This window comes from Grus americana, unplaced genomic scaffold, assembly GCF_028858705.1.
Source record: "Grus americana isolate bGruAme1 unplaced genomic scaffold, bGruAme1.mat scaffold_848, whole genome shotgun sequence".
In the NCBI taxonomy this organism is placed as follows: Eukaryota; Metazoa; Chordata; class Aves; order Gruiformes; family Gruidae; genus Grus; species Grus americana.
This window is the reverse complement of record NW_026562047.1, coordinates 94,758-117,414: the sequence shown is the minus strand read 5'-3', so window position 1 is coordinate 117,414 and position 22,657 is coordinate 94,758. Positions and strand designations below refer to the sequence as shown.

The 22,657-nt window shown below is 52.7% G+C and overlaps 2 protein-coding genes across 2 annotated transcripts; one reads left to right on the top strand and one right to left on the bottom strand.

Moving 5' to 3' along the window:
* The first annotated feature begins 3,302 nt into the window (after positions 1-3,302).
* LOC129201221 (olfactory receptor 14J1-like) lies at positions 3,303-4,220 on the top strand. Its single transcript, XM_054812375.1, has one exon. The coding sequence runs from the start codon at positions 3,303-3,305 to the stop codon at positions 4,218-4,220; it is 918 nt and encodes a 305-aa protein (XP_054668350.1).
* A 13,435-nt stretch (positions 4,221-17,655) lies between these two features.
* Positions 17,656-18,618, bottom strand: LOC129201222 (olfactory receptor 14A16-like). The gene has a single exon (XM_054812376.1). The coding sequence runs from the start codon at positions 18,610-18,612 to the stop codon at positions 17,656-17,658; it is 957 nt and encodes a 318-aa protein (XP_054668351.1). The 5' UTR covers positions 18,613-18,618.
* Positions 18,619-22,657: the final 4,039 nt, after the last annotated feature.

Genomic DNA, 22,657 nt, shown 5'->3' with positions numbered 1-22,657 from the left:
CAGCGTCTGTTTGTGACCTTTTAGAGACGAGATGTCGGACGGGATTTATGCGTCACCAGTCGGTGTCTGATGACAGGTAAGATGGTGAGTGTAACTGAGGGGTGTGCCCAGGGCTCTCACACAGGTGACATTAAGGACACCCATCGTCTAGGAGAGGAATCTGGAGCTGCCTGGAGGGCGCAGTGGTTCTCCAGGAGCGGCATGTTCCCAGGGTTGAGTGGGTATGGAAGAGGTCGGCAAAGATGGGGTTGAGGCCTAAAGTACAGGACATGTGCAGACCTCCTCGGGGCACTCTCCAGTTCCTCCCCACCTCTCTATAGCAGCAATTCCCACAGAGGGACACACCGGTCCAGATGTCACCACACCACGGCTCACTGCAGGGGGATGAAAACTCAAGATGTCTGGGGTGGCAGGGCTTCTCCTACCACGGCCTCAGATGCAGTTGACCTTGTTCACGCTGAGCACGCACCACTGGCTTGTATGGTGTCCCTCGTAGTGCCTACAGCACAGAGGACCCAAATCCTTGCCTGCTAGCCAAATCATTGTATTCCCTTCCCTGCATGCAGTAGTCATGCCACTCTCCTCGAGCTGCATTTCCCTCTGGACACCTATCAGACAACTTAATGCAATTTCTGGTGCAATGATTGTGAGGCTTTTGGGGAGTCAGCAGTCCTAGGATGAAAGCAAGCACACATTCAAAATTCACCAGGATTCACACGATTTTGAAGGCTTTTGGAAGATGCGGGTATGAACATGTATCACAGTTTCTGCAGGGGCTATGGGAAAGCCCATACGTACAGTAGTGATGTCTCCAGGAGCTGATCTTAAACTCTCCATCTATCCAGGAGCTGGCCCTGGGATTCCCTCATCCCTCCAGTTACCCCATGGAGAAACACATACACACAGACAAACACACACACACACACAGAGAGTCATGTATTTGGTAGCGGGAGGGCTACAGGGGTGGCTTCTGCAAGAAGCTGCTAGAAGCTTCCCCTGTGTCCGATAGAGCTGATGCCAGCCGGCTCCCAGACGGACCCAATGCTGGCCAAGGCCAAGCCTATCAGCAACTGTGGCAGTGCCTCTGTGATAACATATTTAAGAAGGAAGAAAAAGAGAGCGACTGAGACTATTTGAGAGGAACAACTCTGCAGACACCAAGGTCAGTGCAGAAGGAGGGGGAGGAGGTGCTCCAGGCACCAGAGCAGATTCCTTTGCAGCCCATGGAGGTTGATGGTGGAGCAGATATCCACCTGCAGCCCACGGACGACCCCACGCCGGAGCAGGTGGAGACACCTGAAGGAGGCTGTGACCCTGTGGGAAGCCAGCGCTGGAGCAGGCTCCTGGCAGGACCTGTGGACCCATGAAGAGAGGAGCCAACGCTGGAGCGGTTATTCTGTCAGGACTTGTGACTCCGCTGGGGGACCCATGCTGGAGCAGTCTGTTCCTGAAGGATTGTACCTCGTGGAAGGGACCCACGCTGGAGCAGGTCATGAAGAAATGTAGCCTGTGGGAAGGACTCAAGCTGGAGAAGTTCATGGAGGATTGTCTCCTGGGAGAGGGACCCCACGCTGGAGCGGGGGAAGCATGAGGAGTCCTCCGTGAGGAGAAAGGAGGGGCAGAGACAATGTGTGATGAACTGACCACAACCCCCATTCTCCATCCCTCTGTTCCGCTGAGGGGGAGGAGGTAGAGAAATTGGGAGTGAAGTTGAGCCCGGCAAGAAGGGAGGTGTGGGGGAAAGGTGTTTTGAGATTTGGTTTTATTTCTTATTACTCTGTTTCGCTTAGTAAGAATTTGGATTATTTTTTTCTAAGTTGAGTCTGTTTTGCCTGTGATGGTAAATGGTGAACGATCTCTCCCTGTCCTTATCTCAACCCACAAGCCTTTTGTTATCTTTTCTCTCCCCTGTCCAGCTGAGGAGGGGGAGTGATAGAGAGGCTTTGGTGGGAACTCGGCATCCAGCTGGGGTCAACCCACCACAACGGCTCTCTCCATCGCCAAATCACAGAACCATTGAGGCTGGAAGGCAGCCAGCTTCCACCTGGTGACATGGGCAGGGAGTGAGAGGGAGCTGCTCCCAGAAATGCCATGGAGGGGGCATTTGGCATCTCCCTGCCATGCCCTGCAGTGCAGACACTTTCCCCAGAGCAACTCCCTGGTCTCCTCTCCCACCCAGCAGATATTCCCACCCTTAATGTCACAGGGACTTGATCATGCGTTTCCTTCCCAGCGGCCCAACCACCAAAGAGGAGAAACACTCAAGCGTCCAGCTGTGTCTCCCTCTCCTGACTCCCTTGGCAGGAGTACTTTGGCATTTTCCCCTCTTGTCCCTGCCGCCCTTGTTCTTCCCCGTTAATCGCTGGTGTGAGGGGCGAGGACTAGGGTGCAGCTCAGACACCAGTGCTGCATGTTGTCTCATGCAGATGGATCCATGGAGGAAAAGCATCCGCGTCCTCTCCTAATGTTTGGGGCTCTGGGCACTGCGGTGTATGGGGCCAGGAGTGAGCTTACTCTTCCTGCAGGACCCCTCATATTTATGACATTCAGGTATTTTCTTGGGGGGAATGGGTGGGAGTGGGTCCTGCTTGGCTGCAGGCTGCCCTCCAAAAGGGCCTAGCTCTCCCAGGGCATCTCTGTGTCACCTAGCAGTCCCATGGAGAAGACAGGCAGCTGCAATGAGCCCTCTGTGTCCCTGCCTAGGAGGGGAGAGCTGAGATCCTCCAGTGTCCAGTTTCTTCTCAGAGGAACATCTGGGTGCAATCGTCCTCCAGCTCAAAGAGGTGCCAGCGCAGGCCAGCTGAGACCAGGGCTGATGGACAGATCGACTCTCTTCACTCTGTATTGAGGAGCAGTTCCTTTGTCTCTCAGAACCCACAAGGTTTCCCCTGGAGCGCAGAAGAAATGCCAAGGGTTTATGCCTTTAAAAAATCCCTCGGGTGTGGATAGGCAAACAGAACAAAGTAAGCAAACCGAAATGCCCACAGCTCTACTCTGCAGTTGGGTGTAGTGGGACCAACAATCAATTACGAGTGGACTTAACCTGATATCACCCTATGTTCCTGTTTAGCTCTTGCTGTAAGCGGGACAAAGTCCTCCAGAGCCCCCAGAAGAGCTCCCTGCTCCTATGGCACCCACAAGCAGCACCAACCTGAATGTAGCAAAGACACCTGCCAAAGGTCTTCCTGAAAGGGGTAAAGCGCTTTGGGAGGTTTCTATGAGAAATGCAGTAGGTTAAGCTCTATTCTAACTCTTCCCTGTCTTTTCCTCCATGCACAGACCTCTGTGAGCAGCAGCCGCAGATGGCCAACAGCAGCTCCATGACCCAGTTCCTCCTCCTGGCATTCGCAGACACACGGGAGCTGCAGCTCTTGCACTTCTGGCTCTTTCTGGGCATCTACCTGGCTGCCCTCCTGGGAAACGGCCTCATCATCACTGCCATAGCCTGTGACCACCACCTCCACACCCCCATGTACTTCTTCCTCCTCAACCTCTCCCTCCTCGACCTGGGCTCCATCTCCACCACTCTCCCCAAAGCCATGGCCAACTCCCTCTGGGACACCAGGGCCATGTCCTACGCAGGATGTGCTGCACAGGTCTTTTTCTTTCTCTTCTTTATTGTAGGGGAGTATTGTCTTCTCACTGTCATGGCCTACGACCGCTACGTTGCCATCTGCAAACCCCTGCACTACGGGACCCTCCTGGGCAGCAGAGCTTGTGCCCACATGGCAGCAGCTGCCTGGGGCAGTGGGTTTCTCACTGCTCTGCTGCACACGGCCAATACATTTTCCCTACCCCTCTGCCACGGCAATGCTGTGGACCAGTTCTTCTGTGAAATCCCCCAGATCCTCAAGCTCTCCTGCTCAGATGCCTACCTCAGGGAAGTTGGCCTTCTTGTGGTTAGTGCCTGTTTAGCCTTTGGGTGTTTTGTTTTCATTGTGGTGTCCTATGTGCAGATCTTCAGGGCCGTGCTGAGGATCCCCTCTGAGCAGGGACGGCACAAAGCCTTTTCCACGTGCCTCCCTCACCTGGCCGTGGTCTCCCTGTTTATCAGCACTGCCATGGTTGCCTACCTGAAGCCCCCCTCCATCTCTTCCCCATCTCTGGACCTGGTGGTGGCTGTTCTGTACTCAGTGGTGCCTCCAGCCATGAACCCCCTCATCTACAGCATGAGGAACCATGAGATCAAGGATGCCCTCAGGAAACTAATGACTGGATGATTTCCAGAAACAATAAAATGCCTGTTTTCTTCTTCAGAATATTCATAATATATCTCATTAGAGGCCTAGCCAGTCTCCTGGAAGTTTTTTTTATGATCATTTTGGTCTTGGGGGAAGGGGGTTTGTGGGGGGTGTGTGAAGTTTGGGTTATTTGTTTTTTGTTTTACTTATCTGAATGCTTTCCACAAAGAAATGTCTTTATTTGACCCATTTCTAATTCACAATCTATCCAGCTTTTGTGTGACCTGGAGGCTGTGCAAATGAGGAGTCATACCCTCTGGGTGTTTAAACAAAATAAAGTGCCCTGCATTGACTCTTTTTTCTGAGGTCCTTCCTCCAAGACCTGCTCTGCAGCTGCGGGGAGTCTGTGTCCAGAGGGGAAGAAGAAAAGAGCGTCAGCGCAGCCGCACTGCCAGGGAGCACCAGCACTTGGTCTTTCCCAAGCTGTTCTCCTTCCATTTCCATGCTCTCCTGAGCCCTTTTTTGGTGGAAGGCCTGGGGGCTCATGAAGCTTGGTTACAGTCGTGCTGTGTGGTGGTCCTGTGACCGCAGGCAGGGACAGGCAACGGGCACTTCTGATACAGAGCTGGCCTCCATAGCAGCATTTCCATCACACAAGGGGATCTTCTCAGGGCAGTGCCCGAAGGCTTAGGTGTTCAGAAGCTGGTCTCAAGAACATGCCCAAAGAATAGACTCTGCAGAGAGGCTTGTTGCTTTGCTTGTTTCTCTGTGGGCTCCGTAGGATGAGATCAAGGTCCCAGTGTGGTCTGCTAGGGACTGAGGTCTGGTACCGGTGTTGCTTGTTGGTGGCCAACACCCATGCAGATGGGGAATGGTTCCCAACTCACCTGCCTGGGGCTCTACAGCAGTTCACAGGGCTGCTGGCAAGTGAATGTTTTTCTGGAGGGACTCAGGAGCTGCCAGAAGAGCACAGGGGATCTGCAGGGACAGCGTGTGCCGGGGAGTCAGCGGTGGATGGAGCCCCACTGAGTGTGAGCCTGTCCAAGGTGGAGACCAGAGGTAAAGTGCCAAATCTGGGTGTGAACAGGAAAGTCCGAGCTCTGCAACGCGGGGGACACAACGGGCACAAGGAAAGCAGTCTGGTGAGTGATGCGTTATCACCCTCAGTGAAATGTCATAGGCTGGATGCATTGCAGCACCAAAATGCATCTCATGGCCTTGGAAGTGAGGCAGGGTACCTCTGCGCACCCTCCATGGCCTCAGAAGAACTTGTGTGGGAGGCAGTCAATGGCAGTGACAGCCCTGAGCTAGGTCTGCCACGCAGCCCGACCGGCACCGGCCCTGCAGAGTCAGCCCGTGGCGCCGGGCACCGCAGCCCACGCGCTCTGCAGAGCAGCACCACCAGCTCAGGGGCTGCGGGGAGCATGAGGAGAGGGTGTGGGAATGGCCGGCCAGGCCAACACAGACATGCTCACCTGGGGAAAGGCTCTGTGGGGAAATGGAATGTCCTGGGAGAAGAGCAGGGCACCACGTGTGTGCAAGGCAAGAGAAATCCTTCGACCGGGCAGGCTGCCCTATCCTTAGGGCCGCAGGAGCTGCCTGAGGAGCCGCAGGGCCAGGACTCTGTGCTGTCCTGGGGAGTGGGACTGGCACGGGGGGCTGCAGGCTGTCTGGGGTGGGGATCTTGTCAGCATGCCAGCCAGAGACACAGTCACCGACCTCCATTTCCTGCTGTGGGACCAGTCCCAACCTGGGCTGCTGTGCTGGGCTGTGCTGGGGCAAGGGCAGGCAGATGGGGAGAGCTGGGGAGGGGCTGGGATGGGAAGTGCCAGGGAGAGGAAAACACCAGTGATCAGCTACAGTGCGTGAGTGCGGAGGTTGGGGGCACACGGCAGTGTCCTTGCACAGCCAGGCCTCCTGAGAGAGAGAAGGAGGACCGGCAGAGCAGAGTCTGCTCTGGGCCCTTATTCGCTGGACATCCCGGGGAAGTTGCCCCAGGGCAGCCATCACAGAGCAGCCAATAACAAGCACCATTTCCAGCACTGGCCTCTCAGCCCAGCTCAGAGAGGCTGTTCTTCCCTCCCCAGAGGGACATTGAATGACAAGGTCAGAAGTCCAAGTTTGCATGCTTCAGATGAGACATAAGCATGCACAGTGTGTGTGTGTGGGGAGATGAACCCAAGTGAGCACAAATGCCATCAGCTATTCCCATGGCCTCACCATCACCACCATAGCCTGCAACCAGTGCCTTCAGACCCCCATGTACTTCTTCCTCCTCGGCCTGGGCTCTGTCTCCACTGCTCTTCCATCATGGCATCATCGATCCATGGCCAATTACCTCTGAGACAAGAGTGCAATTTCTTTCTTGGGATGCGCTGCTCAAATATTTTGGTTTCTCTTTTTAGTTGTAGCAGTGTTTTCTCCTCACTGTCATGGCCTATGACCGCTACATTGCCATCTGCAAACCCCTGCACTACGGGACCCTCCTGGGCAGCAGAGCTTGTGCCCACATGGCAGCAGCTGCCTGGGGCAGTGGGTTTCTCTATGCCAGTGTGCACACGGCCAATACATTTTTAATACCTCTCTGCCAAGGATATACCCTGGACCAGTTCTTCTGTGAAATCCCCCAGATCCTCAAGCTCTCCTGCTCAGATGCCTACCTCAGGGAAGTTGGGCTTCTTGTGGTTAGTGGTTTTCTTGTTTGGGGATGTTTTGTTTTCATTGTGGTGTCCTATGTGCAGATCTTCAGGGCCGTGCTGAGGATCCCCTCTGAGCAGGGACGGCACAAAGCCTTTTCCATGTGCCTCCCTCACCTGGCCGTGGTCTCCCTGTTTATCAACACTATGATGATGGCCTACCTGAAGCCCCATTCCATCTCCTCCCCATTCCTGTATCTGGCGATGGCAGTTCTGTTCATGGTTCTACATCCAACAGTGAACCCCCTCATCTACAGCATGAGGAACCCGGAGCTCAAGGATGCCCTGAGGAAACTGATTAGATGGTATTTAACAGCCAGAGACTGTGTACCTTCCTCTGCAAATCAATCCCAATATATATCTTGACAGTCTAAGCTTGTCTTTCCTTCTCTTCGTTTATTCTTTTTTATTTTCTCTCTTTTTTTCCTTTTCCACTTTTGATGATGCTGTCTGCAAAGAAATGTCTTTATTCATCCCCTCCGTCCTAGGTATCCACCTGTCTTGTGTGACCCACAGTGTCTGTGTAAATGAGGAGCCAGACTCTCTCTGCATTTAAGCAAAATAAATTAACCAGCAGCATCTTTTTGTCTGAAGTCAACCCTTAGGGGGGCAGGAATGAATGAGAAATCAAAGCACTTTTGTCCCATGGTTTAATCCCAAGCAGCAACCAAGCCCTACACAGCCGTTTGCTCACTCCAACCACGGCAGCATGGGGGAGAAAATCATAAGGGTAAAAGTGCAAAGACTTGTGGGTTGAGATAAAGACAGTTTAATAGGTAAAAGTCGTGCATGCAAGCAAAGTAAAATAAGGAACTCCTTCACCATTTCCCATCAGCAGGCAGGTGTTCAGCCATCTCCAGGAAAGCAGAGCTCCATCACGTGTAACGGTTACTTGGGAAGACAAATGCCATCACTCTGAACGTCCCCTTCTACCTTTTAAAGTAAAGTGTTAATTCCAGGCATTCACAGGAAAACGAGGACTCTGCGATCACAGGAGAGGCAGCGGGAGCCCCGCTGGCACAGGGAAGGGAGACTGGAGAGCTGTTAGCTGAGGAGCTCCAGCGCCAGGATTGCCATGCTGTCCTGGAGAGTGGGGCTGGTGGGGGCAGAGAAGGGGGCAAATGCAGTCAGCATGGAGGGTCACCTACAGTAGGAACGGAGGAGAGCCAGAGGGTGAGTGGCCTCTGTTTCCTCATGCCCTTGCGGCCAGGTCAAGCCCTGGGACCGATGGGGAGCCGGAACCCCCTGCTCTGCCCCCCAGGACCTGCTGTGCCCTTCAGAGGGGCTGGGGCTGTGGGCTGAGTGCCCAGAGCTCTGCAGCACCCTGCCGTGGGCACTGCCGTGGGCCAGCCCAGACTTGGCCACTGTACTGGGAAGAGGCGAGGAGAATTAGGGATTGCTGGGGAGGGGTTGGGCTGGGTTGAAATGTGCCCAGGAGAGAACAAACACAGTGTAGAGCTAAGCTGTGTGAGTGTGCAGGGTGGGGGCATGCGGCAGGGTGCAGATCACGGTGCAGAGCCAAGGGTCACGGTGAAGGAAGCAAGGAGCAAAGGTGCAGAAGAGAGGGGCCCAGTCTGTGCCTTTTTCCCTGGACGCCCTAGGGACGCTGCCCCGGCAGGGCAATTTTCCCTGGCTGCCCCACACACTGGCCATTTCCATCTCTGGCCATACACCTCAGTCCTGAGGAGGGACCTTTGCTGCATGGCCGCCTCTGTCCTCCTCCGGGCCTTCATGATACCCAACTCCACTGCCATTATTAATAAAAAGAAAACGAGTTTCCTACTGACACTCATTACAATCCAAGTCCCATAGCTCTTGACACAGCTGGTCTCTCAGCCAAGCCCATTCTCAGGCAGGTCCAGCTAGATCAGGGGTTCATGGTCTTGTCTCAAGAGATATTGAAAAAATCCATTGTTTGAGATCCCACCAACTGGCCTGGGTCTTTCTTCTAGTGTTTGACTCCGAGGGATTTCTCAAAAAAACCCCCAACTCTCTCCATCTTTCCTTGTCCATAATGGTCTCCAGGCCCCAACCATCCTTCTTGCCTTTGCAGGACTTGCTCCAATCTGTCAAGGTCTTTCTTGTGCTGGGGAGCTGCAAACTGGACACAGCACTCCTGATGTGGTGGTTCTGTAGTGGCTTAGCCTTGGCCAGCAGCCAGACACCCACTCAGATGCTCATTCACAGCCCCAACTCAAAAAGACAAAGGGAGACAATAAGATAGATTAGCTCACAGGTCAAGATAAAGACCGGAAGATCACTTACTAATTACTGTCATTGGCAAAGAAGAGCTGACTTGGGGAAAATCAATTTAATTTATTGTCAATTAAAACAGACTTTTGATATGACAAAAATATGAAAGACCATTCCCCCTTCATTCCCAATTCTTCTACCTGCCCCAACCCTGAGAGGTGCAGGGGGGATGGTGAATGAGGGGTTACGGTCAGCACAGAACCTCTCTGCCACTCCTTCTTCGTCACACTTTTTCACAGAGATGTGATGTCAATGGAAGAAGAGCCGAGGTGGGGATGGACAGCTCCCAGGGCTTTTGTGGTAGGTGGAGATAGAACATATTTAGGAGAGACCAGCAGGGAAGATGAGAAGTGGGGGATGCCCTGTGTGATGTCAGGGCAGCTCAGATAAATGGACATTCTCTATGGAACACGCAACAGGTTAAATGGAGGCGTGGGGGGGTGTGTGCGTCAGCTTCTAAATGGGCCATCCAGTCTTCTGCTCACCTGGATGGGGTACTCCCAAAAGAGGAAGAACTGGTCAGGGCTGTGAAGACCAGTGTCAGCCTGGTCTGCAGTGACCATGTGGTCTCCCACATCCCCAGGGACGAGGGGAAGGAGATTAGCAGAGCACAGACCCTGCACATGAGGGAATGAGACTTTGGCCTCCTGCGGGCACTGGCAGGTGGGATGCCATGGGGGCAGTGTCAGGGCCCTGAGAGCATCCATCGGCCTTCATGGCCCTGACCAGCATAACCTGCAGCCTCCACCTGCATCCCTGTCCATGGGCCCAGGAGCCCATTGAAGCCCACTTTCAGCCCCAGCTTGATCTGCACTGCAGGTGTATGGGTCTCCAGTCACAGCCATAGACACAGCCTGGGCTGTCCATGGACCTTGTCGATTCAGACTTGCAGATTCACTTCCTAGCTGGATTCTTTGTGGGGTGTACAATGAAATGACACCATCGCCCTCCAGCTGCCACACCACAGCTGATTCATGGAGGCCTAGGGCCTTTCTGCTGCCTTTCTTCTCATCACTTGGTCAGGTTTTGGCAGGAGAGCAAGGAAAAGCAGGTGAGGAAAAGCAGGGTGCCAACGATTGAAAGCAGAGAGCAGAGCCTTCACATGTGAAATGATCTAAAGCCTATACCAGTTCAAAAGTGTTTTCTTCAGCTCCTTCCTATGAGGCATTGAATCTGTAGCAGGAACGTGGAAGCTCTGAGATGCCTCCATATCCCTCTCTTTGAGCAATGAGGTTGATAGTACCCAAGTCAGAGGCTTTCTTTCAATTCTGTTTACAGTCTAAAGCACTCCATGGTCTGGAGATATGCCAGGGAACTTGCATAAGGAACCCACTCCTTGGAAAAGAAGGTGCATGTTCCCAGGAATCTCAGGAGGCATGGCCTACCGATAGCGGTGTTCAGGGAGCTGGTGAGATGCCTCGTCTCCAGTTCTGTAATGGTGACCTGGTTTGTGTGTAAATTCTCTCTGTGGATGCTGACATTTCCTGAGCAACCTGGTCTGATCTCAGAGCTGGCCCTGCTTTGAGCTGGGCATTGCACTTGAGACCTCCAGAGCTCCCTTCCACCCTGAATTATCCTATGATGTAGAGAGCCTCACCTCCAGCTTAATCTCTTCCTGTACAGCACGTGCCAAGGAACAAGCTCTTGGAAGGCTTGGCAGGAGGAGACTGCTGGGGGACTCTAGTCCATCCTCCACGTAGCTGTGACTTTGCGGAGCTGAAACCTGAAGAGCTCCAAAGGTGGAGGTCACAGCAGTGCTCCTTCTAGTCCATGTTATTTTTTCTAAGGCTCAGCCCAAAACTCCCAAGAGGCACTTTGTGGCTGTTTCCTCTGTCAGTTCTTTGGCCACTGCAGAAGAGAGCTCGGCTCCCTCATCTCTCAAGGTAGGTAGGTGCAGGCTCTTATGAGGTTGCCCAATGCCTTCCCTTCAGCCAGCTAGAGAGGCCCAGTTCCCTCAGACTCTCCTACAGCTCAGGCTTTAGGCTCCTCACTCCATTTTGGCAGACCTCTCCCGGACACTCTCCATTTTCTCCATTTTCCTTTTGGAATGCGAAGCCCACTGGCTCCTACGGCAGCCATCATGACTCACAGGCCCTTCTCCTCCAGGCACCCCTTAGCCTGCGTGGTCACTGCCCATGCTGCTGCACGGAGTTGTTCTGCAGCTTTTCCTTCTAAATCTTCAAGTTTCGGCTGGCCAAATCCCCAGGTGTGTCAAGGTCCCTCTGGAATGAACCTCCAACATTGAAAGTACCTGTGCTGATGTTCATCCTGAGCCATGGTGCCTCTAACAAGGTGATAACTTAGGTAGCTACAGGACACTACAGATGAGAAAAAGAGTACTAGTGTAGTGTAGTTGCTAATCAAGGCAGAAAGCAACGTTTAACCACCTCAGAAACACCAAATAAGGGTTCAAAGGGAGAATGTGCAGGGCCTGTGAGGAAATGGATAAAAGGGGTTGTCTTTTTGCATGGGAGGGGATAAGGAGTAGGACTGGAGAGGTGGGAAGGGAGTGACAAGGGAATGAATGGTGAAGCAAAGGAAATGGTCAGGACACTTTGGGGATACCTGTCAAGCAGGCCTGCACCTGAGCAGCAGTGCCTGGAGCAAGGCATGAGAGCTGCAGCTGCTCTGACTAAACTAAGAACCTGACTTACTTCCATGGTCACAGGGAACCTGAGAACATTCCCTGCTGTCATCAAATGCAGACCTTGAGGACAAGAAACCGCTGCATCTTTTTGGTTTTGACTTTCTTAAATGGGATTTCAGGAGGTGTCTGTTCTGGCCTTCTGCTCGCAGCAGAATCAGATGTGGAGTCAGGCCACATTGCTCGAGGCTTTATCCATTGGGGGCTGGAAAACACCCAAGGGCAGAGACTGCACAACGTCTCTGTGAAACCAGTTCCAATGCTTGGATGTCATCATGGAGAAAAAGATTTTCCTTATCCCTGTGTTGAACCTTCCTTATTTCATCATCTAACTATTGTCTATTATACAATGACCCTTTCTAAAGTCATCTTTTCAGCAGACTGTCTAGACAAAGGCCCTTTCCATTGTGCTCCAGTTTTCTCCTCTCCCTGCTCTTTGTTCACTCACATTCCTGTCACCCACCCCAAGCTGCTGCTTTGACATCAGGGAGTTAAAAGCTTGCCCTGTCATTAAGTAGTCTAATTGTCTCTTTAGCCAACTCTTTAGTTATGTTTATATCTATCTATCTATATATCTACTGACCTACCTACCTGTCTAAAACATTTCTCATAAGATTATCCCTTGTAGAAAGGCAACGTCATTAGAGGCAGCTTGTAGTAAGCATATGGTGCAGAGTGTGTTTTATTGTTGATGAAACTTTATCGTGCTTGACTTTTCTTTGCTTGCAAATAGGCAAAAAAAATCTGTGCCTGTGTGCAGCCATTTCTCTAAGGAAAGCAAGTGCGAGTTGGTACAAAGGAGCTGTAACATCCAGCTGCAGAATTCAGTGGAGAAGTCTGATGTAAGGAAAAGTCCCTGGTGGCCAATGAGAGAAATGGTGGGGCTGGGGAGCTGAGGTGAAGGTTGTCCATGCTGTGTCAGACCTCAAGGGAGTGCAATTCCTCCTGTCCAGGCGTCCTTAGGAGAGACCCTGGAGCAAGATCTACTGGGGAATGCTGCCATCACCTCTTCTCTAAACTGAAAAGTAGTAAAATACACCCTTGGAAATAAAACCTCCTCTTTGTTAGAAGTTCTTTGAAATCTTTCTCCACAACTACACTAGGAAACAGCTCCAATTATCTGTACAACTCTTGAAGACTTGAAGAAAATGACAGGGAGAGAGATGGCTCGTTAGGGCTTAATTTATTTTAAAGAGTCCCATGGTGTATTTGGAGGAGATTGCACAAACCTCTCAAAGACTCAATGTAAAAAGAAAAAACCCAAAGTACCTTGAAGCATTGAGTCCCACTGAGCACCATGACCAGCAAAGGCTCCCCGAGGACTCGTTAGAAGGGATAATTGGAGGCCATGATTGCAGGTAGGCAAAGGTAATGTGCAGGCAGCTGAGATGCAGAGGAAGCCCTGCTTTTGTTTGATGAAGCAGAAGGGCCAAGGCCTGAGCCCCAGCCCCTGGGAAGGCAGATCCTGTCCTTCACGCCTTGCTCAGGGCTCTTCCTGGGGCAGTGGGATGTGGGGGGTGTCATGCCGAGTGAAGGACAACGGGATGGCAGTTCCCAGCCTTACTGGGGGTGTGCAAGGAGGCAACGAGGCCCCCCCAGTGCCTTAGGACAACATGTCTCCTCACAGGCCTTGGTGGCAGAGATGATTGCCAAGGGGACACGGACTTGGGTTCTCTTGGCGACTTCCAGCCTTGCCAGCGCCCTTTGCCATCTCCACCACACGTTGTCCTATGCTGTCCCACAGCTGCTTCTTTTCCCTGCACACCGTAGACACCCATCTCACTTCCTCACCTTGCTCTCACCCTGGCAGGTCCATACATTCACGGACATCTGTCCACCCTCACGCTCTGTTCCTTGAAACACAAAGAGATGGACTGATCTCATACTCCTTCTGGATGACCTCTTGTACCACAGCATTACCCTTGGAGTGACAGTTCTTCCTCCTCATGTCCAGTCTCCACCTTCCACGCTGCACTGTGTGGCAGCGTTTCTCTCTCCTGTTGTTTCCTACCTCCAAGGAAAGCTCCACCATCTGAGAAACAACCCTTCAGGCAGGCATCCCAACCCACCAGTCTTCTTGAGGCCTTTCAGCTGAGCAGACAGAAGTAACCTCACCATGATCTCCCAAGGCTGCTAGCCTTTCAGGTTCTCAGATAGACACGACCAAGCCGTGTGCCTGCTGCTGCCCCATCATGTTCTCAGGCAGAACAGACATGACCACCAAGATATAAGCCCCCTTCCTGGACTAAGCCTAGGTCCTTTGGCAGATGGGATCTCACAGACAACGTGCCAACCAGGTGCCTTCTGCTGGCCTGTCAGAGATGCTGGCAGATGTGAGCTTTAAAGCACATGTCCCAGCCATGGGCCAAGGTCTGGCCTATCAGCTATTTCAGAATGAAGTGACCTCAGAGTCCCTTTCTCAGCCACATTCCTGCTGCTGGCCTATCACCTCCAGAGGCAGAACTGACCTCACCTCCCCATTTGCTTCCTACTGGATTATGAGGTACTTATACACAATTGACCACATCATACCATACCCAACCATCACCCTCTTTGTGGCCCAGTACCTGAGCAGGTAAAAGTAAGCTGCTTTCATCAAATTTATCCAGTAGATTTCCTACCAACAATTTGAGTGGAGAAATGTTCCTCAGAGGAACTGCTGTATTTCTACTGCTGCATTTTCTATCTCTACTTCGGCCTCTTTGTTTTGTCTTCTTCCTCTGTTGATTCTGTCTCCAAAAGCTCTCCAAGGGAGAGACTCATGGAATCATCAAATAACTCAGGTTGGAAGAGAGCCCTGAAGTTCCTCTTGTCCGGCTATCCTGCTCAAGGCAGGGTTAACCTGATGAGGTCGCTCAGAGGCTCTGCCCAGTTTGGCATCATCCACAAAGGAGCTGAAAATGCACTCTGTCACATTGTACAGGGAGTTAATAAAGACAGTCAACAGGGTTGGCCCAATCCGACTGTATAGAGACTATGGAGACCATGTCAAAGCCTTGCTAATGTCCAGGTACGAAACATGCCCTTCTTGTCCCTACCCATGTGGGTTCGGCAGTCCCTTCCTTCTCTTTCAAGTGCCTGTAAATCCCTGCAGGTGTATTTGGCCCATCACCTTCTCAGGGACTAAGGTGAGGTTGACCAGCCTGTAATTCTCCCAGTCCTCCTCCTTGCCCTTCTTGAAGAAATGTTTGATGTCTGCCCTTTCTGAGGATCCCAAAACCTCTCTGATTGCTCTGACACGTTTGAAGGCACAATCCAGAAAGGGTGACGTGAGCAGACAGGAGTACTGGTAAATGGTACAGACCACGGTACATCCAGGAGTTAGTGATCAGTGTCACAGAAAACCTGAGCAGACCCAGGCCTCTACTATGCTCTACGTACAGCTTGGCCTTCAGGCCGTGTTCTGCCAAGCTTATCCCTGGGATGCAGAATTAATTTCATTGTAATGAGAAGCGTGCAGGAAGCTCCCACCTGGTAGCGGTGATTAGACCTTCTGCATGTCCTTACCTTTATCTAAAACTGCAACAATGATTTCACATGTGAAGAGCCTCTTTTGGGGGTGGTAGAAATGATGACTTGAATTTTGTTCCTTGTAAGAAAACACTGACAGTGATCACAGGAGTGTTGTGGTTTAACCCCAACCGCCAACTAAGCACCACCAGCGGCTTGCTCACTCCCTGCTCCAGTGGGATGGGGGAAAGACTCGGAAGGGTAGAAGTGAGAAAAGTGGTGGGTTGAGGTAAAGGCATTTCAATAGCTAACACAAAAGCTGCGCAAACAAACAAAGTAAAACAAGGAATTAATTCACCACTTCCCATCAGCAGGCAGGTGTTCGACTGTCTCCAGGAAAGCAGGGCTCCATCACATGTAATGGTTACTTGGGAAGACAAATGCTGTAACTCCAAATATCCCCATCTTCCTTCTTCTTCCCCAGCTTTATAACGTTAAGCACGATGTCATATGGTATGGAATATCCCTTTGGTCAGGTGGGGTCAGCTGTCCCAGCCATGTCCCCTCCCAACTTGTTGTTCACCCCCAGCCTCCTCGCTGGTGGGGTGGTGTCAGGATCAGGAAAGTCCTTTACTCCATGTAAGCCCTGCTCAGCAATAACAAATCCATCTCTGTATTATCAAGACTGTCTTCAGCACAAATCCAAAACACAGCCCCATCCTAGCTACTCTGAAGAAAATGAACTCTATCCCAGCCAAAACCAGCACAGGCATGTTCCTGAGAGTGACTTTGGAGGAAGGCTTAAGGCTTCATGCACTGCCCTGAGGAGATCCCCTTTCATGATGGAACCACTCCTACAGAGGCCAGCTCTGTCACAGAAGTGCCCGTTGCCTGTCCCTGCCTGCGGTCACAGGACGACCACGCAGCAGGACTGTGACCAAGCTGCAGGGCAATCAGGCCTTACACCAAAGCCAAGTGTGGTGGGTCGACCCTGGCTGGAGGCCAGGTGCCCACCAGAGCCGCTCTCTCACTCTCCTCCTTCACTAGACAGGGGAGAAAAGGCATAACGAAACGCTTGTAGGTCGAGATAAGGACAGGGAGAGATCACTCACTAATTACCGTCACGAGCAAAACAGACTGAACTTAGAGAGGGAATTCATCTAATTTATTACTAGGCAAAACAGAGTAGAGGAATGAGAAATAAAATCAACTCTTAAAACACCTCCCCCCACCCCTCCCATCTTCCTGGGCTCAACTTCACTCCCGCCTTCAACCTTCCCTCCCCCTCAGCGGCACAGGGGGACAGGGAATGGGGGTTACGGTCAGTTCATCTCACGGTGTTTCTGCCGCTTCTTCATCCTCAGGGGAAGGACTCCTCTCATCGTTCCCCTGCTCCAGCATGGAGTCCCTCTCACGGGGTGCAGACCTTCAGGAGCAAACTGCTCCAGCGTGGGTCCCCCACGGGGTCACAAGTCCTGCCAGCAAACCTGCCCTGGCATGGGCTCCCCTCTTGACGGGTCCACAGGTCCTGCCAGGAGCTTGCTCCAACGTGGGCTTCCCACGGGCCGCAGCCTCCTTCACGTGCCTCCACCTGCTCCGGCGTGGGGTCCTCCACGGGCTGCAGGTGGAATCTCTGCACCCCCTCATCCTTCCTCCATGGGCTGCAGGTGGAATCTCTACACCCCCTCATCCTTCCTCCATGGGCTGCAGGGGGACAGCCTGCCTCACCATGGCCTTCACCACGGGCTGCAGGGGGATCTCTGCTCCGGCGCCTGGAGCACCTCCTGCCCCTCCTTCTGCACTGACCTAGGTGTCTGCAGAGTTTCTTACATCTTCTCACTCCTCTCTCCGGCTGCAAAAGCTCTCTCTCTAAGTGTTTTTCTTCTTCTTAAATATGTTATCACAGAGGCGCTGATAGGCTCGGCCTTGGCCAGGGGCGGTTTTATCTTAGAGCCAGCTGGCATTGGCTCTGTCAGACACAGGGGAAGCTTCTGGCAGCTTCTCACAGAAGCCACCCCTGTAGCCCCCCCGCTACCAAAACCTTGCCACGCAAACCCAACACACCAAGGGATCAGAAAGAGATTGTGGAAGTGAAAAGAGAACAGCTCTGGGAGATCAAGTGCTTCCTGGCAGTGCTGCCATGCCAGGACTCTCTTCCCTGCCACCTCTGCACACAGGAACTGTCCCTGCACATCAATAAAGCTCTTGGAGGAAGGATCTCAGAAAAAAACCCAACCTTGCTGCAAGGCCCTTTATTTTACTTAAACACACAGAGAGCATGGCTCCTCATTTACACAGCCACTCGGTCAGAAAAGAAAAGCAGAGACTGAATTAGAGAGGGGACGACAACATCACTGCGAGTAAAACACCATCATCAACAATATAAATTACAGATGACACGCTGGGCCTGTAATGAGTTAATTAATAGCTGTTATGCAGCAGAAGATGGGCAGTTTATTGCTGCCGAATACCATCCAGTTCTCAGTTTCCACACTGCATCCTTGAGCTCCTGGTTCCTCATGCTGTAGATGAGGGGGTTCATGGCTGGAGGTACCACTGAGTACAGAACAGCCACCACCAGGTCCAGAGATGGGGAGGAGACAGAGGGGGGCTTCAGGTCAGCAAACATGGCAGTGCTAATAAACAGGGAGACCACGGCCAGGTGAGGGAGGCACGTGGAAAAGGCTTTGTGCCGTCCCTGCTCAGAGGGGATCCTCAGCACGGCCCTGAAGATCTGCACATAGGACACCACAATGAAAACAAAACACCCAAAGGCTAAACAGACACTAACCACAATTAGCCCAGCTTCCCTGAGGTAGGCATCTGAGCAGGAGAGCTTGAGGATCTGGGGGATTTCACAGAAGAACTGGTCCACAGCATTGCCGTGGCAGAGGGGTAGGGAAAATGTATTGGCCGTGTGCAGCAGAGCAGTGAGAAACCCACTGCCCCAGGCAGCTGCTGCCATGTGGGCACAAGCTCTGCTGCCCAGGAGGGTCCCGTAGTGCAGGGGTTTGCAGATGGCAACGTAGCGGTCGTAGGCCATGACAGTGAGAAGACAATACTCTGCTCCAAGCAAGAAGGCAAACAGGAAGACCTGTGCAGCACATCCTCGGTAGGAAATGACCCTGGAGTCCCAGAGGGAATTGGCCATGGCTTTGGGGAGAGTGGTGGAGATGCAGCACAAGTCAAGGAGGGAGAGGTTGAGGAGGAAGAAGTACATGGGGGTGTGGAGGTGGTGGTCACAGGCTATGGCAGTGATGATGAGGCCGTTTCCCAGGAGGGCAGCCAGGTAGATGCCCAGGAAGAGCCAGAAGTGCAAGAGCTGCAGCTCCCGTGTGTCTGCGAATGCCAGGAGGAGGAACTGGGTGATGGAGCTGCCGTTGGACATTTGTTCACTCTGGGCTTGGGGAACTGTTGAAAGAAGAGAATACATTGACAAGTCAGGGCAGACTTCTCTGAGCCTGTCCTATGCTGTTTCTCAAAAAAATCCCCTCAAAATTACTTTTCATTTTTGGGAGGGAACTTTGTTCAAATCCTTTGTGTTAGCTCATGTTTGTGCTGCTGAGTGAGGGCACTTTCTCTGAAGGGGCAGAAATCCTCATCTTTCACCTTGCTCTCAGCCTGGACACTGGTGAGCCCTGAGGGACAAAAGGGCTCCTTATGCCCTAATGCAGAGTCAGGAGAGCTGGTCTGCCCACAAGTGACCTGATGGTCACCACGCAGGTGCCCTGTGCTAATTACACCTCTCTCCGTTGGAGGATGATCTCACACACAATGGACTTGAAGAAGAAACTCAACTTTTGTGAGATTGGAAGAGTCCAGTTTCAAAGTCCATTCCTCAAAGCTCTTTTCTCTTTCTCTAAGCAGCTGAGCAGAGAGTGATGCCGAGGGGTGGCCTGGCTCTCTGCTCCCTGGAGTTGTCCCTGCCGGGAGCCGTTTCTCTGTCTCCAAGTCTCCTCCCTGTCAGTGCTCACAGACCCCATCCCACCTGCTCTGTGCTCAGCTCTGCCCTGAAGACACCTCCTGGCAGCAGGGCTCTGCCCAGGGCATCTCCCTGTTAGCAGCTCCGCAGGAGTAGGTCAGAGAAGCACTGATGCTGCAAGCAAAGGTGATGGTGGTGCTGTCTGCTGGTAGAGGAGTGGGTGAAGGCACTTAGGAGGCTTCTGGCAGCTGTGTTGATCCCTCAGTGTAAGGGTTCAGGAGTCTCGGTGACTTCTTCAAACTTGACAGCTCCTCTCCCCTTTCCCTTAGAAGAAAGCTGAGAAGGTAGTCCCTGCCTTGACCTTCCTCTTGAAATGCTGCCTCCGCCATTTTCCTCGTGGTGATCTGGAGCACTAACCAGCCCTGCCTACACAGCACCCTCTCAATATCAGAAGGATCCTACCCTGCTGGGGGTCACTTCTTCCACCCACTCCTTCTCCATGGTGTGTAACGCCGTGGGGAGCTCCCTGGTCAGGCTGAGTGCTGACCCTGGCAGGCGGCAGAGTCCCTGTCATGGCACATGAGACCCCTGGGGCATAGAGACCCTGCTCTGAAGAACAGTCCTGGGCACCCCTGGGCTCTACACCCACCTTCACACCCTGCAGCCGTCCCTGTCCCTGTCATGCCCTGTCCCTCTGATGGTGCAGCAGGAAAACCCTGCTCTGGAGCTCGTCCTCCTCCTCTATAGAAGAGAGAGATCCCATAGGCTGTGGGTTATGCGAGCTTTAGGAGATCCCTCCATGAACTGCAGCTGCATTGGCCTGCACCCAGAGACTTACTGTGTCAAGGGCTGTGAAGATTTCTCCTCTTTTGACCTCTCAGCATCCTCCCAGGCCCATCTGCCGTTGGCCTTTCTCTTCCCCTCGGTGCCTGCAGGCAGTGCCCTCAGCCCTGCTGTGCTTTGCAGAGGAGCTACTCCTGGGCAGAGCTGTCTCTCTGCAGCGCTGCCCGCTTGCCATGAGCTCCCTCCATCCCAGGAGCCCAGCTCAGATCAACAGCAGAGGTCCAGCCCAAGGCATTTTAATGACCCCTCTGGTGTGTTTTGTCCCTGAACCTCAGACACTGAGAGGAAATTGAAGAAACCTCTCCAGAAGTCCAAGTCAGATGCAAACTCCAAAGTTTCTTGGAGTGTTAACAGGTCCCACCGAGGACCATTACTGACGAAGCCTCCCCAGGGGCTGGTTAGAGCAGAAAGCTGGAGGCAGAGATGACAGGTAGACAAAGGCAATGTAAAGGTGGAACAGATTCTGAGTAATCCTGGATGTCTTGTATCAAGTCAAAGGGACAAGCTGTGACCCCCAGCCCCTGGGAAGGGAGATCCTGTCCCTCACACATTGCTCAGGGCTCTTCCTGGGGCAGTCTGATGTGAGGATGGGCAATGTCAAGGGCAGGACCAGGGTCCAACACCTCCCAGTCTCCCGGGTGGGGAAGGGGAGGCCATGAGACTTGTAGTGCTGTAAGGATAAGGTGCTCCCTCATAGGCACCAGTGGCAGAGACAACAGCCATCGCCAAGGGGAGAAAGAGTTCATCTCTGTTGGGGGCTTTTCAGACTTTCTTCATCCCTCTATCCTCTCCACTGCAGGCCATCGTCCTATGGTGTCTCACACCTGTACCTCATCATCATCATCGAATCATCATAGAATGGTTTGGGTTAGAAAGGACCTCAAAGATCATCTAGTTCCAACCCCCCTGCTGTGGGGAGGGACACCCTCCACTAGACCACATTGCCCAAAACCTCATCCAACCTGGCCTTAAACACTTCCAGGGATGGGGCCTCCACAACCTCTCTGGGCAACCTGTTCCAGTGCCTCACCACTCTAACGGTAAAGAATTTCTTTCTAACATCTAATCTAAATCGACCTTCCTTCAGCTTAAACTCATTCCCCCTTGTCCTGTCACTACCCTCCCTCATAATCAGTCGCTCACCATCTTTCCTGTAGGCCACCTTCAGGTACTGGAAAGTTCTCCCCGGAGCCACCTTTTCTCCAGGCTGAACAATCCCAACTCTCTCAGCCTGTCCTCATAGGAGAGGTGCTCCAGCCCTCTGATCAGCTTCATGGCCCTCCTCTGGACTCACTCCAACAGCTCAATGTCTCTCCTGTACTGGGGCCCCCAGAGCTGGACGCAGTACTCCAGGTGGGGTCTCACAAGAGCAGAGTAGAGGGGCAGGATCACCTCCCTTGACCTGCTGGTCACGCTGCTGGTGATGCAGCCCAGGACACGGTTGGCTTTCTGGGCTCCAAGCGCACACTGCTGGCTCATGTCCAGCTTCTCATCAATCAACACTCCCAAGTCCTTCTCCTCAGGGCTGCTCTCAATCCATTCCCTGCCCAGCCTATAGTCGTGCTTGGGATTGCACTGACCCATGTGTAGGAACTTGCACTTGGCCTCGTTGAACTTCATGAGGTTTGCATGGGCACATCTCTCCAGCCTGTCAAGGTCCCTCTGGATGGCATCCCTTCCCTCCAGCATGTCGACCACACAACGCAGCTTGGTGTCGTTGGCAAACTTGCTGAGGGTGCACTCGATCCCACTGTCCATGTCGCTGACAAAGATGTTAAACAGTGCCGGTCCCAGTACCGACCCCTGAGGAACGCCACTCATCACTGATCTCCACTTGGACATTGAGCCATTGACCACAACTCTTTTGAGTGTGACCATCCAACCAATTCCTTATCCACCGAGTGGTCCATCCATCGAATCCATGTCTCTCCAATGTAGAGACAAGGATGTCGTGTGGGACAGTGTCAAATGCCTTGCATAGTTCCAGGTAGATTATGTCAGTTGCTCTTCCCTTGTCCATGGACGCTGTAACCCCATCATAGAAGGCCACCAAATTTGTCAGGCACGATTTGACCTTAGTGAAGCCATGTTGGCTGTCACCAGTCACCTCCTTCTTTTCCATGTGCCTGAGCATAGTCTCCAGGAGGATCTGCTCCATGATCTTGCCAGGCACGGAGGTACCTGGTGCCTCTTTCTCTGCAGGCTGTAGACATCCACCCTGCTACCACACCTTGCTCTCACCTCAGCATCTCCCTTCCTTTACTGATATCTCTCCACCCTCCCTGGCTGTTCCTTGAAACACAAAGCCTTGGGCTGATCCAGTTTCCCTCTGGGTGACTTCATACACCATGGCCCCGCCCTTTGAGTGACATTTCTTCATGTCCAGACTAGGCCTCCTCAGCTGCACTTTGTGGCATTACTTCTTTCTCATGCTCTATCTCACTACAAAGGGAAGCTCTATCATCTCTGAAGCAACTCTTCAAGCACTCTCAGGCCACTCCTGTACTGCCTGGAGCCTCCACACTGCTGGGCCAAAGAACGCCCAGTCCCTTGACAACCCCACACAGGTCATGTGCACTAGGTCCCAAGCCTCACCTTGGCAGACCTCCACTTGACACTCCCCACTTCCTCCCTACTTCTCCAAAATGGGGAGCCACATCCTGGGACA

What these genes read in the sequence shown, in the direction of transcription:
- LOC129201222 (XM_054812376.1), bottom strand. Translation starts at nt 18,612, where the DNA reads ATGTCCAACGGCAGCTCCATCACCCAGTTCCTCCTCCTGGCATTCGCA.
- LOC129201221 (XM_054812375.1), top strand. Translation starts at nt 3,303, where the DNA reads ATGGCCAACAGCAGCTCCATGACCCAGTTCCTCCTCCTGGCATTCGCA.